The sequence below is a fragment of the Bombus fervidus genome, chromosome 4, assembly GCF_041682495.2.
Source record: "Bombus fervidus isolate BK054 chromosome 4, iyBomFerv1, whole genome shotgun sequence".
NCBI lineage: Eukaryota > Metazoa > Arthropoda > Insecta > Hymenoptera > Apidae > Bombus > Bombus fervidus.
This window is the reverse complement of record NC_091520.1, coordinates 13160255-13178470: the sequence shown is the minus strand read 5'-3', so window position 1 is coordinate 13178470 and position 18216 is coordinate 13160255. Positions and strand designations below refer to the sequence as shown.

At 46.7% G+C, this 18216-nt stretch overlaps 1 protein-coding gene across 5 annotated transcripts in view; it reads right to left on the bottom strand.

Moving 5' to 3' along the window:
* Vn (membrane-bound neuregulin protein vein) overlaps nt 1–18216 on the bottom strand; it is a 199964-nt gene that overhangs the window by 79345 nt on the left and 102403 nt on the right. For all 5 annotated transcript variants that reach the window (XR_011799770.1, XR_011799771.1, XM_072002847.1 and 2 more), the window contains one exon: nt 5912–6074. Coding sequence is in view for 3 of the 5 variants with exons in the window: in XM_072002847.1 (XP_071858948.1) it covers nt 5912–6074 (163 nt within the window). In the remaining 2 variants the exon portion in view is untranslated. The remainder of the gene's footprint in view (nt 1–5911; nt 6075–18216) is intronic.

Sequence of the window (18216 nt, the reverse complement as noted above, 5' to 3'; positions counted from 1 at the left end):
TAGTATGAGGCCGGAAAGTGCCACGTCGTTCCTCGCCCATTATTCATTCGGATGTATATAAATTCACGCGAATTAGAACATGGAACAATCTCTCTGCTTCATAAAGTTTTGTAGTTTCGCGCGAGAGACGCGCTTGTTTCGATACATTTTTATCGGATTGAAATATCAACAAAATTCGTTACGGTGGAAAAAACTCGGTCCTTGGATACCATGCAACGTGTAAGCGCAACTTTGATTTCCATTGTCGACCACGAACGAGTCATCGTGCAGCAGAAAGTGTCAGAGGTTGGCTATTTCGTCCTTGCAAAAGCGAAAATTACGAGCAATGTCGCGCAAATTACTCAAATTCCCTTCCAGTAATTTCGTATTCAATCAGCACGCGAAAAAGGGCTTTCGTGTCTAGCCGAAGCGATTCGTGGGGTGCGGTTTCCGCTGATTTATTAATTTTCATTAGCGACGAGTTCACAAGGCGAAGGTGAAACAGCGTAACACACAGAAAGAGCGAGAGAAGGAGAGAGAGAAAGAGAGGGAATCTGAGAGAGAGAGAAGAGGGAGCTTCCGCTCAGCAATAACGCGGTCTGTTTGCAGAGTCCCCGAGAGGATCCGGTTGTTACTCGTTAACCTATTAACATTTTATTGGTGGCAATCTTTCCTGCTCGGGTAGCACGTACAAGCGGAGAGAGACGAGTACGAACGGTTTCGGTGTAACGAGCAACGAACGCCACTCGCCGTTTGCACTGGGTTAAGACCTTCCGGGGGTGGTTCCGTTTCGGAGGTAAGAGGCACGTTCAATGGTCGTCGGAGAGATTTGTGAGTGGAAAACGGTAGAAACTCGAGCGTGCATTCGTACGGCCCTCGAACGAAACGCAGTTCCGTTACACAACGATTTACTCGCGACTACGATCTTTGGGCGGCGTCCGTTTTTACAGCGAGCAAATTATAGCGCATAAATTTCCTCTCGTGCATCTTCTATTGAATCATCCCACGAGTTGTGCGCTTCTTCTAACAATTAAGTTTAAGACGATACGAGTCTCGTTACTATCGGATTTGTATGAAATTGGAGATAAAACTTACTAAAAAAAGAAAGACACGAAATGATAAAGATAGTAGGAAAATTCGTTATTGATCGATCTTTTTTATTTTCAGCTGGTGTACGTAAAACCGATGGCCGCATTAGTTATGGAATGACTTAATACCGGTTCCCGACCGGCGTTGCTTCGTTACTGGATTATATCCACAACGAATTACGCTTTGCTTCATCGGATAATCACGCGGTTCGATTTAAGTGCTGCGAAGTTCCGAAAATTGGCTGCAGTGATAAATAACGAAATCGAATATTAAATAATGGAATCGAATAGTCATAAATGGATTTATAGGATATGGAATCACGCTACTCTGAATGGTTACGAAAACGGCACGGTCGTCGGTTCGATAAGTCGAGACGAGTCGTAAAGTTGACGGTCACGGGCTTGTCTCGCGGTCTAATATCGTTTATGTCTCGCCTTTATGATCAACTTGTCGTACTTTTGCGATTACTCTAGCATAATATTCGAATGTTCTCAACGTCGTCGTCGAAATTTCGACGATATTCAGCGATAGATAACGGCTCGTTTCTCCTGAAAACTACCTTCGTCTCCACGTTCTTTCGATTCCTCGTATCGCTTCCGTAGTCTGGCCAAGAGCAACGCAACGGGGAAAATTACGAGATATATCTTTCTATTAAATTTTCTCTCATGAACGAGATGCAGGAACGGCGGTTTGATCGGACGTAGTTCAAAGCTGGCCGACGCTTCAAGGTAGACGTCCGGAAAACGTAGAGCTGAAATACGTTTTGTATACCTGCAATCACCTAATAGCTTGCCGCGTCAGATAACGCTCGCTAGCCTAGTGTCCACCGGATCGATGGAAATTCGATAGTAATACTCCAGCGATGAGTAAATGAAAGGCTTTCGTTTGAAAACGGGATACCTAAGGCTCGAAAGCCTCCTGATTTGCTTCGCGATCGTTCCCATTGCGATATAATTAAATGGCAAAGAGAGTTACGTGCTTCAAAAAACACGGCACTGAAGGGAATACGGAAGAGCCGGCAAGAGAAAGGAAGAGAAGATTCACGGGATTAACGTGTTTGCGAAATGCAGGGTGCGCGACTCCGATTCTTTGAGCGGCACGAAGCGCAAGGCGTAAGGCGCGAAGCGCACGGCTCGTAATTATAACATTTACCCATTTAATTTACGGGCGAAGGGGCGCAAAGAACGTCGCGCGGAAGCACTCTCGATAAGGGCTCTTACGCGACGGTGCACTTTTGTCAGCCGGCTCACCCCTCCGGTACTTACGGATGACAAATTAGCGAGATAACTACTGCCGGCCGGATAATAAACGCCCAGGAACACGGTTGTACGTAACGACAACGTACGAACGTGATAATTTCGGAATAATTGCCAGCTGCAACCGTCGGCATTGATCAAACTTCAACGAGAAGCACGCGTATTCGTCTTGCCTTGATTAATTGTTAATATTAATTCACCGGTGCCTGGATATCGGACTCGGTTTTCCGCCAGTCGTTCGTCATATCGACGCCGAACGCCCCGTTAAATTAATTTCGATGTCGAGATTCTCGCGGTGAATATTAATCAGCGTCTCGCAGGCACGCGCCACTGTCCTTTCTTTCCACTCGGTAGTCGTCTAACGCGAAATTAAACAAAGACACGGCACAGGTTCTCGTTCGCTTTTAAGGAAATTAGAAAGTCATCAGCGGACTGTCAAATAAACTCTATTTTCCTTTAATAGAAATTCTGTTCAACCGATTACTCGAAAGGACTGAATTCTTTCGAGAATGTCTCGTTCTCTTTGCTTTCTGAAAGCAACGTTCGGTGGTCTCGCGCGGTACGCGAATTCAGGCATCGCCGCTTCCACGAATCTTGTTTATTGCTTAATTCGATTGACGCGTAATTTTGAGCCGCGTCCTGGGCTTTCAAGTTAATTGAATGCTGGTGGAAAATTAATGTCGCGAGGCAACGTCGGGACTCCTTTCAACGGTCGCCCTCTGTTTTCTCTTCGCCGCTTTTTTGCCCTCTCCTTTTGTGCGATAGGAATCCATCGGCGCCCCGGTTGAAATTTCTTGCCCTTAGCAAAGAAGCGCGATCGGAAACAGCGTAGCTGGTACGGAAGGAAAAACAGATTCTATCACGAACGATATCAAAATTTCTCGTTGGTCAAAGCGAACTTTCGTTTCGTGCGGTCTCGATATTCTTCTCTGCTTGCATCTGGCTGCGCGATTCCTTCGATACGGTGACATTCTGTCTATCGGAACTCTGCTGATCGTGTTAAGAGACGGTGTGGCGATCTTACGCTCGTGAATCTTCCACGTACACGCGACCAACCCCGGGCACGTTCGATTTTACGACAAGGACCCATGCTTCCAGCGGAATGAACGGGCTTCGGCCGGTCCGCGTCGTAGACAGTAATTGAAAATTACGACAGAGCGCACGCCAGTCCCGTCCATGACAAACCCGGTGAAGGATCGCCGTAAGATCTTTCTTTTATGGCGTTTCACACTGGCCACAAGTTTGCGATCGAAGCTTCCCGAAAAGTCCCCGGTCGACAAATTTGTTTCTATATCAATATATAATTATATATATATCAGCTTGTTCTCGATCTATCAAACGGTCTGAAAATATAGAAAATAACGTATACCATAAATGATGTACGAAACATTTTCATCTTGTTTCCTTCGTAGCTGTTTCTTCGTTTCGAAGCGACTATTCGAGAAATTAGAGTTTCGAGCGATGGCTGGAACTTTTGCGACAGGCAGTTGATTAATCCGCGAGAGGTAATAAAACTGAAAATATCGATGGGCGACGTAAAACGCTATAGAATGTCGGCCGCTAATAATTCCACCGAGGAGAATGAGTTTTCCTCGCGAGTCATAAATCAACGATACGCGAGTACAGCTGTCTTGACCAACGCAACGTAAACGACCGGTGATCTAATTGAGAACATTCTCACACGCGTGGTCTGTCGATTAATTAATTACTAGTAGCTCGTAAAAAATTCCGCAACAAAAATTTCGCCCGTATAGTATATCGCGTAATCTTTGTGCGACGTGTTTTCCAGCTATTTTTTTTTTCCCGTCACGCATCGCGCTTCGTCGAACCCTTTCATCATACGCAAAATATGAAAAATCCATTTCTTCGGTCTCTAATTATTTACGAGTGTTCATTAAAATTTCTATAAAAACGGTGGCGGGCGTGTCGTCGCGGAGCAATCGCGGCAAGTGCCACTTTCCTATCGATTCGCTGGCATTCTCGCGTTCCCGGTAAAGCGTCCCCACCGACTAATTACAAACGGCCATTAAACTCACCCTGCGAATCCTCTCGTCGCGTTTTCGAGAGCGAAAGCAAAAATATGTCGCGATTCACTTTCTTCTCGCCTGAAACGTTGTTGAAAAGCAGAGCCTTATCCGAGAGCTTTCGAAGCAACTCGCAAGAAAACAGTTTACAATATCGCATAGTTGCGAGAGATAGTCGCAGAAAGGAGAGACGCGTTGTTTAAGCGTTATTACGAGGAAAGGACGGGAAAAATGAAGAGCGACGCAAGCGGCTCGGGAGAAAAGTTTGAAACCGTAGACTTTGACGGGCAAAAGAAAAAGAAGCTGACGGTTTCCATTACAATATGCTCGCGTCGGACCGGCAAGAAGTTGCACGCACACGCGGCCAGCTCGACTGCCACACGAATACATCATCTTTAAAGAGTAACAGCGGCAGAAGCAGCACCAGCATCAGCGAAACGAGAGTCTTGCCAACAGTTGAGTCATCAGAGAAGAGGGCCGGCCGGCTCACTCGCTATAATCGTTCCTCCGTGGATAGTAAATCCGGCCGAAAGGCCGTCTGAAATTATTACGGTTCCCAGGGCCGTGGTAACCGCTCGCGGAGCCACACGGCCACGCGAGAGATTTACAAACCGCCAATTGCTTTAACAAGCTCGGCACGTGTTCGCCGCACGAAACTCGCGTTATCGGCCTCCGTACGGCGACACCACCCTCGCCGTTTCTTCCCTCGATCTTTCGTCGCGATTTCGCGGATCGCGCACAAACGAGAAAGAAACAGAAGGAAATAGAACACGAGAAGGTGGAGATCGTTGGTCGAAGATCGCGGCTTCTTGTGGACAAGGTGAATAAATATTTCGGAGGCGGTTCAAGCGAAACGATTAAGAGGCCTTTTTTATTTTCCAGCCGCGGATTCTAGAGGAAACCGAGCCACGACGGTAGTAATAAAAGAAATCGAGCGTAATAATGGCGATTATGTCGTTACGATCGATTGCTCGGAGGCACGCGACTACGACGGAGGCGGGCAGAAATCGATGTCACACGCGAGTAGTATTCTTGGCAACGATATTAGAAGCTGTACGAACGTTGAATCGAGAGGATGGTGGGGGACGATGAAAAACGACGAGAAAACGAGCGGCGGAAGTTCGCGAGTCGTTGTTGGAAATCGGTGCCAAACACGAAACGATTTCGTTAATCGCGAATTAGTCGGAGAACAGGCGAGTTTGTCGTACGTTATCCTGGTTATAAATGCTCGGTGAAAATCTGAAAGTTTCGCGGTGTTTCGTAACCGTTTGCTTCGTGTCGAGAAGCAAAAGTTATCTTGCGAGCGGGAACGATACGAGCGCTACGAGCGACTAGTTTCGCGTGGGCCGCGACGAATCGTTACCCCGACGATTTTTCCGACGCACGCGAAACGTTCGCGCATTATACTCGGTGCTTCTTTTTTTTCAGAACGGCACCATTGAATTCCTTTTACCGCAACCTGTACGTTTTCCCTCGTAAATAGCCAGAAGCGCAGACGCGATGTTTCTCCGAGCTGTTTCGCGAATATTTTTCGCTGGAAACCAAAGTGGAAAGCAGACTCACCGTTTGTGTTGAATCCTGAGGCCTCTTCGAGGGTGCAGCGGTATACCGTCTTTCAGCCAGTGCACCCTTGGGGGCGGAGAACCCCTCGTTCGGCATACGAGCTTCACTCTCTCCCGTAACCTCGCTATCGAGTCCCTGAGCTCGGACAACGTAACCTCCCTCACTGCAATCAGACATATTACGCTCGTTAAAGTCGTGTAGTTACATCGTCGATTCGTCGAATCGATTCGGATCTCTGATACCTCTATGTGATATTCGCCGAAGTCACGTCGACGATCGCAAATGAAACGGAAGCTGGACACGAAATGGAATATCCGAAAGACGATTAGGGAGAAAGTTACGAACGACGTAGCTTCGTCCGTGGGAAATTCTGACGCGTAATGAATTTCGCGACGGGTAAATCTGCGCCGTTGAAAGAGAATTCTTAAAGCGGCCACTTTCGAACTTTTCGTCCAACTACGTGTCTCGAAGTTCTGACGAAACTTCCGACGAAATCCTACCGGAGTTTTAATAAACTTTTCGAGAGCCGTACTTCTCGCCACCGAGAGAAACGGCTCCACGAAGCAATATGTGTTCCAAATTGCGCGATCTTTGACGGAGAGACTATTCGCACGTACCGGTGATAATTTCTTATCATCGAAATTTCCTTCTAAAACTATCAAAAGAATCTACCTAGCAGTAGAAGGGTTGGAAAGGATGTATTCACGGAATTTTTCGTTTCCCTGCGGTGAACGTGGAACTGAGAGCATCCGGCTTGTCCCGGCGCGACCCGAGTTCGTAAGAAAAGGCAGAATCGTTAGAGGCAGGAAGAAAAGGGCATTCTTTACAGGGAAGTAGCGTAGTTCGCTTTAAAGAATCGTATAGAGTAAGTTCCTTTTCGGCACGGAATACCCGGAACTATTGATTTCATGTCAAAGCGTTGTATTTCCCAGGGGCTATTGAAAATCAACGTTCAAGATTATCGAGTAACAACGACTTTGAAAGCTGATCCACTTCTAGAACGGCCGACGAAGAACAACGACACTACGAAGTCAGATTGTTTGCCACATCGCACGCGCTATGTGTAACGTTTCACGAACGGAGAAAGCACGGAATACTCTTTCGTCGAGCGATCTTCCATTGATCGAGATGCAACGCGTCGCAGCAGTACGAGTACAAGCTCGTTTGTTCGACGACCTCGCGAACAGACACCTTCGAATCCATCGTCTATTGAACGTGGACCATGCAACGGGAGGACTCATTGTGTTTAATCCGATGAATCTCATTTGCGCGATGCATAATACACCTCCATTACGACCTAGTCGTTGCTCCCCCCATTCAGTTAGAGCCGCGGCGAGATCAAGCGGCTGAATAATAAAAACGGTCGAGACTCTCCACAAGGAGAGGGCTTTCGGCGTGTTTCGTAGGCCGTCGCGAAGAAATCCTTTGCGCCAGCCCCGCATTATTTCCCGATGAAAATGTCGGACTTCTCGGTCGAACGCAACGAACACGTTCAATGAAAACGCCCGTTCCATTATGCCACGGACCAGGGAGAATAATAATAACGGGGCGGCTGCCGGTTCTTTGCCTTCGTATACCCTGTAACGACTCGTGCACACGCTTGCCTCTCGTTACCGAGGATTCTCTAATAACCGTGCAACGAGAAAAAGCGTCCTCGTGCTCCATGGTTCGCCGGACGGTGCATTCGAAGGCTTTCGTTTCACTCGAGGAGTTGGATTTCTGTTACCCCGATAGCTGCTGCCATTCTAAATTGGGTCCGAATCAAAACCGTTGGGAAAGTGGGTCGGTGGTGATTCTAATTTTAGATCCGCCAACCTTTCCTTACGAGCTCGTCCATTGTATCGTGGAACGAGTATAACGGATAAAAATGGATCACGGCTCGCTTTGCTCGTGTCCTTTTCTTACCGATTCTTTGTCATCCCATCGTGCTACTTCGATGGCTTGTTTCTCGTGTACTTTTCATTACGTATGGTAATGTCCTCGTGCCGTCAGTCACGACAAGCTATCAGCCAAGAATTCAGGATAATCGACGTTAGAAACGCGGTATCATCGAAATAATCAAGGGCCCGATACGCGATCTTAATCGCGTTTCCAGTCTCGAACGAATTTGCAAAAATTATGGCGCGTCTCACGAGAGATTGATCACAGCTTCGTGGTTTAATAGCAAAATCGACGATATTTGCAATTGTGTAGAACCAAGCCCAGCAATCTCACCAGCAGTTTCTTTCGCTAGGGTTTCGCTATTTTTCAAGTCCGTTTCTCGTTGCTGCGGCGCCTGGTATTTTGACTAGCGTGCTCGGCGTAATTACAGCATTCCCTCGGGAGCCGAAACGCGACGCTCGAATTATCCACGACGTTCCACGTCGCGGCAAGAACGCCTTCGGACATTTAATACGTTTCCATCAATGTCGTCGTCGCTGGGCGACGCTGTTACTCGAAACTTACCGTGCCAGCTCCGTATTCGCCGCGTACGATCCTTCGGAATAGCGTCGCGTACGAATCTACCTCGTCCTACGAGCTTACGTATCTCACAGACGAAACATCGGGGTTTGGTTAACGTTATACCGCACGCCATGCAATCTCGTCATTTCCGTTCCAGAATCCACGCCCGAGATTGATCCGCCTTGATTTTTAAAGGATTAAAACGAACCTTTCGTTAATTAATATTTCATTCCTCGAATTAACAGTTGTTATTCCTGGTTGACCTAATTAGTAAAAAGGTGGATTTGTTTGATAGATAAAAAGTTCGTAATAAGCGCAGGCAACTCACGAGCGTAAAAAGCTTATAGCAGGTTAAGGATGATTTTCAGTAGTACGAGTCAACGTATTGACGCGCGGTAAGGTTCGTAAGAAAATCTATGGAAGAAGAGATCGGAGATCGTCGTTTTTATTATATCGGAGACGTTTATTCACAGTGACAAGTAGAATATTCTAGGTTGATCGACGTCCAGATTTCGGTTTTGACAGACACTACAGTGGAATAGGTCAGCGTTTCGACGAGCGCCAATGGTATGGTTTCTTAATGTCGATTATCGACTGATTCGTAAATATATTATCAAACGGAGGTGAGTTTATTTTTCATTTTTATTTTCGTATTATAGCGGCCCGTGTCTCTTTCTTATGGATCGGAGCAGACTGCAGGAGACTCAGCTGTCGCAACATTTTTACGACTGTCTTGCATCGTGACCTGGTTAATAATTTCTTGTCTTCTGGGAAGTGGAGTTAAAGATACGAAAGAAGCGACCTAGCACTCATTAATTATGACGCCTGCAATTTCCCGGCGATCTGGTCGCGTCTCCGATACTTCGCAGTTCGAAAAAAAGTGGTCGGTGAAACGAACGTTTAAACTAAACGACTTAAGTCTTGATCCGTTCACGAACGTCGTCAAATATTTGCATCTCCGAGTGTATACAAAAATTTACTGGAAACTCTATTAGCGTCACGCTGCCAAGTTTTCAGAAGAACGAAGTAAAAGCTGTTTTCTTGACCGAACGTTTCCCCATTTCGACGTTTTATTTCCGAGCCGTGGATTATTTGAAAAAGCGGAACTATCTCGTAGTCGTTGGTCGGATTAGGTCACGGAGATATTAATTCGAGCCAATAGCTAAAGTGCTTTTGCGCGTTGAACCGAAAGAGGTAGGAAGGCAGCTAGTCCGGTTCGGACAATGCCTGAAATTCACTTGGAGGTAAGAGGATTTCGTGTCTGATTTTCGGCACCACCAGCTGCCCGGTCTATGCGTTATTAATCGGTTACGTCTGTGCGCGTACGTTCGAGGAGAAACGTAGTGGCATTGGTGCGAATAGTAACGAAGAAAAACCGAATAGAGTGGGTAGACGGATAGAGAATGGGAGAGAGAAAGGAATGGGACGCGAAGAGACGTAAAACGAACAAGAGAAGAGGCAAAGCCGGGGATGGAAAGAGGCGAAAGGTGGATATTCACGGTATTCCCATGTTGCCGGAGGCCGCCGCGTGCGGCCTTCACTGCGAAACGTCATTTAACGATTAGCCGTGCGAACTGACTGCGAAATTCAAATTTAAATGGCACTCGCGGGATCGGCCTCGATCGAGTTCTCCAGGCACCTGAATTTATGCTAGAATTGCAGCGCAATTGTCGTGGTAACGGGCTGTGCGAGCTGTCGATGACGAGGCTGAACGCCGCCACGAAGAGCGAAGGGAGAAGAAAAATTGTTCTGAAAGAGGGCCGGACCTTTCATCGAAATACTTTGTCAGCGCGGTACTTCCACGAAAACGTGGAAAAACTCGTTTTAGCCGTGGCGATTCGTTTCTCCTTTCAGCTCTTTCGTTTCTCTTCTATGAATCGTGAATTAAAAATGTTGGAACGCCTGGAGGCGCCTGACGGTACCACGGAAATAAGATTCAAGGCAATGTAACCGTCTTTGATCTGACGACGGTTTCATATCGAATAATATCGAATGTGTTCGAGTTGCACGACGTCTTCCGGGCTGGAGAACCGAACGAATCGGAAAAGAGAAAGACGATGTTGAAAAAAGTCACTAATATTAACATCGGGTCTATCGAATGTTTCCAGTTGATAGAGAATCGTTCGCGAATCGTACTTCGTCTCTCTCGACGATATTCGTTTATGTTCTAGAATATACCTTCCGATTCATTTACCTCTAATTCGTCGATCATCTTCGAAACGAAAGAAATACGCCAGGCGGACTTTGTGAGAGAAGCGACGTGAGAAAAGTTGGACGCTTCCAATGTCCAAAAATTCCAAAGCAGCGCAACGTCATTGAACGCGAGGCGTCGACTAAGCGTTTTCAGTCCTTTGCAAAGAATCCCTCGGATCGTCTTTTTCATTCAATCCTCGGATCTTCCGTCTTTGCAGCGTTAGAAGTTTTCGTCGCAAAAAGCTTGGTAGCCGACACTGTGCGACGAATAATGCGTGGTCCCGTTTCGCGACAGCTCGGTCGTTCGATCCGTCGTCGTTGTAGATCGATCGAATCCGTGGAAGAACGGAAGGAAAACGGAGACGCGGAAAAGAGAAAAGCAACGCGGGGTCTGTCAGGCGGCGTGTCACGGGCCGCTACGAGGGATGAAACATGCTGAGCGACCAGCAAAGAGAGCGGCAAGGTTGATTAATGAACGCGTCGCCGAAAGAGCAAAATAACAAATAGCGCGTTGCCACGTTGCCCTCGAGCTGACGCGATGGCGACCGTTCGACCTGCTCTGCAACGGGGGTTGCGGCAACCGGCCATGCCGCTTGCTTGATTCATAGTTCCCGCGGTGCACCGACGGCTTGTGACGAGGCGCAACCTCGTGTTAAGCATACGGCCGACCCTCGACCGACCACCCTTTGCTCCTGATAATTGATTGTCTCGCGCCCTCCGACCTGGCGCCGACCAAATTTCATTTCGTCCTCGCTGACTCTATCGGGCTGCATTTCTTGATTACCGTGTCCTTTCAAGAAACGCATCGATGCGATCGTCTCAAACTGTCTATCTTGGTCGCATGCTCCTACGAAGTTCACCGAATATCTCGGATCTACAAAAACCTGAGCCATAAAAGTTCTAATCGATTTCTGTAAATAAACTCGAATAAAAGGATGACGATAAATCTATAAATAGGACACTTAGTAATGAAATAACTTTTTAATCGCTCGTCTAAAATAATTGGGCTACTTTTGTGTAACTCGTGTTTGATTATCTAGAGGTTCGGTGAGGTATAAAAAAAGCTTCATCAAGAACGTGGCTTTTTTAGACGCCTGGTCTAATTTTATCAAACGATTGGAATCTCGAAGATTACACAATGGGTGGGTACTGGGCCGATCATATCAAGTCGGCGATAGATTATGTAATTTCCGCGCAATCTTTGATTCCTGGCACGTCGTCGGCTGGAAACGAGTTTGCCTGGTAGCTGGATGTGGGTCTGAGAAAGTGGCGTTTCCAACGGTATCGCGGCGTCATCGACAGCCCTCTTCGTGTATCACACGGTACACGCGACATCAACCGCGATATCATACCCTGACGTGAAATCTGTTTCTCTCTTCAGGATCTTCTGTTGCTCGCCGTAATTTCGCTTCGATGGAGATATTTGCGCGTCGTCTGTTCGTATGCTCGTCGATATTCAAATCGACCACGCCGATTGTGTCCTGTTATTACAGGCAACGTTTGTTATCAACGCTTCGATCGACATTTTTACCGGGAATCGCGAGCAATCACGATTCTCTGCGGCTTCTGCTCCGCGTTAAGTATTTATTCGCACGTAAACTTACAGAAAAGTACTTTCAACGAGTTCCCTACGATAAGATACTCCGATCTGCCGGTGAAACTATTCCATCGTTATGAATGTTAACACTCTACTATCGAGGAACATATCTACTTGAAACGTAAAGCCCGGGGTGAAATCTACGAGGTTCGTGAACGTACAGATAATTTATACATACATACAGAACATTTTTGACAATTTTTCTTACTGATTTACTTTTATCGCACATTTTCTCGATAAACATAACGGAAGAGAATGGTCCGTCAGTCGACTTCATCGTTAGGAATTATTACGATATTTTTTTATTACGATATTTTTTTATTACGATATTATTATTAAGACGATACCTCGCAACCCTATTTGTTGGCTGATTGATTTTCTCGCAATACGAACATGCAATATCATTCTTTATAAATGTTCCACTTTATGTTTCAAAACCGACAGGTATTCTATGTCGTAAAAGAATGCAAAGTTACGTTACTATTAGCTTACTGCTTTCACTCAATTTCTTTTCCCTCTGACAGACTACAACGTACACGTATCAAACGTCGTTTCGTAAAATGGACAAGCTATGTCGGTCTATTTGTGTGAATACGTAGACGAAATTCAAGTACTTAGTAATAAAAAGAACGGTAGAAAATAAGAAAGATAGAATCAGCGTAGTCTCTGAGATTTTAGCTCGGCGGTAGAGGGTTAAAGATAGAAAGCGCGCCAGGTGATACGCGATACCCAGATACCCGAGTGAAAGCCGATCTTTTAAAACCTTTTCGCAACGAACTGAACGCGGATAGAGCCGTTTCAACCGGAGGCGAAGAACGCTATTCATCGCGGCGTAGACAAAGGTTCGCGCAATTCCCGTTCCTGCGCCAATTCGTTTCCAGACAATTTTCGTAATCGACTAACTTCCGGACCGGCGATCATAATTCTCGATGCGCCGGAAGATTCGATATCGCGCGGTTTCACGCTGCGCTTGTCCGTCCGGCCCTTTGCGAAACGATTAATGCGGGCTCGTGTATCGTCCGCAGGATGACTCTGTGCGTTTGCACCTTTGTCCGTTCGTTGGTTTACAGACCGCTTCTGTCCTGCCAGCAGAACCGCGTGCTTCCGGTTACTCACTCGATTCGTTAGCTCAACCTGATCGGTTGTGCGCGACTGATTACCGATCGATCCTGACAAATATTTAATCACGATCAATCGGTCGAAAGTCACCGGTTTCCCTTTGTTTTTCAGTCGCTTCGGCCGACTACCTTTATCGAATTAATTGGCCGCCGCTTGCCGTCGATATCCTCGTTTTTTCATCTCGAACCATTACCCGTCCCTATCGATCGCTGTTCCATCAAGACTTCGCTTCAAGCGTGAAAGGTTTGTCGTCGTCGGACGATTTTTCTCCAGTTCTGTGGTAGCCGGCTATAACATACGGCTGGTCATCATTCCGAGCATTCGATATAGCAAATTACGTCTAATTATTATTCTTCAGCACTTCGACAAAGTTTGCCCGTATTATGAATCGATCGAGTACGATTCGCTTAATAAAGTCGGGAGTATCGTATTTCTGAAACGTACATCGTGAATTTTCTTTTTTCGTTCGTTGTTACGCCCGTGACTTCCCAAACTTTTGTTTCAAACATTACTCCTTATCTCGAACATTGAAAAAGATGGCTCGTCTTAAATGACTCGCGCTATATCATAGCGTATTTCGTAGTAAACGGAAATGTTTAGAGCGATCGTGCGATACTCTGCGATCACGAATCGTGCAAATATCCGTGCGAGATCGTTACCGAGAACACGGAGCAACGCTCAGGGAAAAGTTGGTCGATTTGTTTTCGGTAATTCACCAACTCGTCCACTAACCATAAAATCCGACCAACTTTTCCAGGACTGCCGGAACTCCTTCCTCGTTCGTTACTCTCTTCCGCTCGTATATACGGAGCCATAGGTACGGGTGTGTCGTAAACGTTAAAGAGCGCCAAACACTCGGCGTTTCTCTCTCCGGTTCTCGAAGATGGCCGCGATTCTCGTTCGATCTCGAGGAACAAGGGCTTGTTAATCAGAGGTCAACGATTAACCAGGGCGGCACGGTGAGAAGGAAGAGCCGGAAACTTTTAAGCGCGAGAAATTGCAACAGCGGAGGCTGGCCGGGGCAACTTCTTTCCATTACCTGGGAGGAGGAAGATTACGCGGGCGGGTCGGAAGTGCCGTAGAAAGAAGGAAGCGGAATTTCTTGCCGTTGTTTTTCGTTTTAATTGCAGCCGGCACCGAGAGGAGCGTCGAGGCATGGGAGTTAACGAGATGGCGTAATATCCTCGACCCGTTCGTAGATCGGCCTCTATCTTCATCGTCGTTTCGTTTTCACGATCCATCGATTAGCGCCATACAGGGAATATCGTTATGAGCATAATTCTCTCCGTAAGCGACTGTCGTTCGTTTAGATCGTTCTCCGCGAAACGCTTCTCTTTCTTTTAACAGCCCATCGATCGACGCCAAATTTCGTCCATTCGTCCGATCCTCGACATTTGCTTTACCTTGACACGGAACGAGCTTTCGAATATACGAAACAAAGGGAATTAGGAATCGGGAAATACCAAACATCCGGGGCTTTGCGGTTTCCGGTGACATCTCGTCAATACCGCGGTTTCCAACGTTACGAACGAGTACCGATGCCTGCACAGGGATCATTCCGATGTCCTTCGAAACGACGAGCTGACCATCGTTTCGCAAACGCGTCTGCGCTTCGAGAGGAAACACTCGTTGCAGGAATTTTCCAAAGGATCGTGGTCATTAAACGTCTCGATGGAATGGTTTCTTCTCCCGGAACGTCTTTCGGATTTATCGCGACGACGATATCAACTGAATACAAGGATGGCGTGTTTCCAGCAATAAACCCACGAGCCTTCGCTCGCGATGAAGTTTCTCACGCCGCGATACGTACAGTATCGGTTTTTATTTCGCTTCGGTTCATAAAGTTCGAATGGATAATTTGTCGAAGCTTTCCTGCCTGAGGAAATTGAGTTAGCACGGTCGAGGCCGAGGAATCTGTCGTTCTTCGATCTTTCGACGCGGTGCAGATTCTTTGAAGCCTTGAGACTTTTATCAAGCCTGAACATGGTCTCCGAAAATCCCGAGGGAAAGAAAGTAAAATAAGAGGAAGGAAGTAGGATTTCGGTAAATGAATTTTAAATGTAAGCAAAGATTACTGACGATGATTCGGAGAATAACTCGGTACGACAAAAGCGAAACACGCTATGCAGTTCCTCGAGTTAATAGCCACGATAGCCATGTGCGGAAAGGCTGACGTGACGAGAAGCGATGATTCTTCGGCCAGGAGTATTTTCGTAGGCGCCGGCATAGATACCGATAAAAATCGCGTCGCGTCCACGGTTCGTGGGAAGCCGACCGGGCAATTTAATAATAATTGACAGAAAATACGGTTATCTGGCGAACGATTTACGAGCGCGCGCCATGGTCGCATTTAGAGGTGTTCTACGCAAGATGGAACGGGTAGATCGCTGTTGGAAAATCGGTGCGTGTAGGTAGATCGAGATAAACTTCGCCATCCGGCCGGCGTTCACGGTAGAAACAAAATTACCGTTGCACCGTTACACGTCGAAGACAGAAATTACGCGGGGTAATTGGCATCGATTTCGCATCGAGCTAAATTTTCTTGGCGACGAACGAGCAAAAAAAGAAAAAAAAAAAAAAAGAAACAACAAAAGAAGAAAAAAGATTCAATCGTTCGTGGAATACCGGCGTTTGGTGTCTCCCTATTTTGCGTCTTCATTGGGAAATCGACAAACTGCAGAGACTCGATCGACAGGCTATCGCGCGGCCCGACGATCATTTCGACTCGTTATTCGTGTAGCGTACACATCGGAGGCCGTCTCTCTGTCAAAATAAAAGAGCGCGACGCAGGTTTTGCGGCGATCATTATTTCGAAGACGTATCTGGGCTGCATCGATTAAACGTCGGTAGCGTCGCGCACACGGACCTAGGCCCGCCGCTTTTCCATTTCATCGCCCTTGTCGATACTCGTTAACGACGACAAATCTACTTACCGAGTTAATCCGACGCGTCGTTGCGGGCCGATATCAGCCGGCTCGTAATTTTACAATAATTCGCCTGCAATTTTTCATCCGACGATTTACGAGTGCCGGCCCATCGTGTTTCCGCGTTTATAAAAAAAGAACGAGAAGAAGAATATACGAAGAGAAGAAGAAAAGAAAGGAACGAGATAGAGCAAAGGGGAAAAAGAGGTACATCACGTAGAAAGAGGAGAGGGGGGAAAAGGCAGGTGAAAAAGAAGGGTTGCGGCGACGAATGGAGGGCGAGAATCGCGCATAACTGTAGCGCGATGTTCGATAAATTGCCCCCAGGTTCTTTTTAGTTTACCACGATATTTTATTTGCAAACTAAACTGTATCTGTGTGCGCCTGCCCCTGGAACGTCGTCCGAATCGGTTTAAACCTTTAAACCGACCTTCTTTTTTGCCAATCTCGGAAATCATAACCGGAATTCTCGATTTTTTCTCGAGCACAGTCGCCACAATTTCTCCACCGCTATATTTTATCTCGCGTTATCTCGCGGCGCAACGATTAAAAATGCGTCTGCTTCGAAATAACCGGGACCGAATTATATATAATATTTGTACGTTAAACGCGGGGCAAATATCGACGAGCGTAAAACACTTAAATTAACAGACAAAAATATTCATGGGAACGATAAATAAATTTCTGCTGGAGACTGACTCTCAAGTCGCACACGCTATATGTAACTATTTCTATATTTAGGATGAAAAGGTCGCTGCCTTCTGTGCAGTAATATGTAGCGTTAAATTTAATAAACTTCAAGTGAAACAGACAGATTTAACGCATCTATTAATAATCCTGACTACGAATTTCAGATCGATTACTCTATATATCCATAATACTGCGTCGAGTGCGCTCGCTATTCGGTATATTCGTCGGGCGAATTAGACGCGGTATGACCTATCGTATACGTGGTGAATTCTACCTTAAGCTCCTTGGGATAGTAATGCGTCCTCTAAATACGCCGAGAATCAAACTCCGCTCTACGTACCCCGAGTGAAATGTGATTTATGTCACGAAACGAAGCGAGGTAACCTATTATACAATTGCGTATGAAATAACGATCGATCAGGAGATCAAGAGACAACGTGAGAGTTCTCTCAGGAACGTACGAACCGCAGAGAGAAGCGGTAAGAAAGCCCCGTAGTTGGTGAACTTCCTTTCTCGTACCGAAGATGGTTTCCGATATCGGTTCGACCATAATCGTCGGTGAATTTTCGTGTTGTCTCCTAGACGATATATAATACTTATGGCGAGCACGATAGGGGAAAAGAGTGCGGCGCGGCGTGTCGTAGTAAATGCCGGAGAAAGAATGTCCCAAAAACGTTTAACGAGTCATCCTCTCCGCCGATAGACACGTCACCCTAGGAGAAAGCGAATTCCAGAATTGTGACGCTGCCAACCTACCGGTTCAGAATTCTTTTCTTGGCATAATGAACTCCGCTCGTTTGCACGCGACCGATTCCTCTTCGTTCCGGCTTATTTATCGGAAATACCTCCTCGAGCAAACCGCTAGACTTATCTTCTACCTCGGTCATCCTCCCTCCCGTCGTCGTTCGTTCAACGAGCTCTCGTCACGGAAAATTTCACGAGAACGTCGCACGAGTAGACCCTCGAAACGAATCACGGAAATTCCGTGTACAGATAGGCGTTTATCGTCGTGTTTACAGCAGGTGGTCTCACGAAAGCGTCGACCAACCGCCGATTTCGATTTTCCATCCGTCTCGCGAAAATTGCGAAAGCCCAGCGGGTTCGTGCAATCTTTCTCAGGAAAAATTGTACCGCCATCGCGTCTCCATTTCTATCACGGCTCCACGGAAGCCTCAGGTCTATGGTACGCATTTAATAAGTGAACAGATTGAAGAGTCGGTGGAAAAATCAATCTTGGAACGGAAGTTGCCACGTCTCGAGAAGACTCGAGAACGCTTTTGCCAAATGGAAAGAGGAAACGGGAAGAGGTTCTCGTTTACGTAATTCGTCGCCGGGAAAGG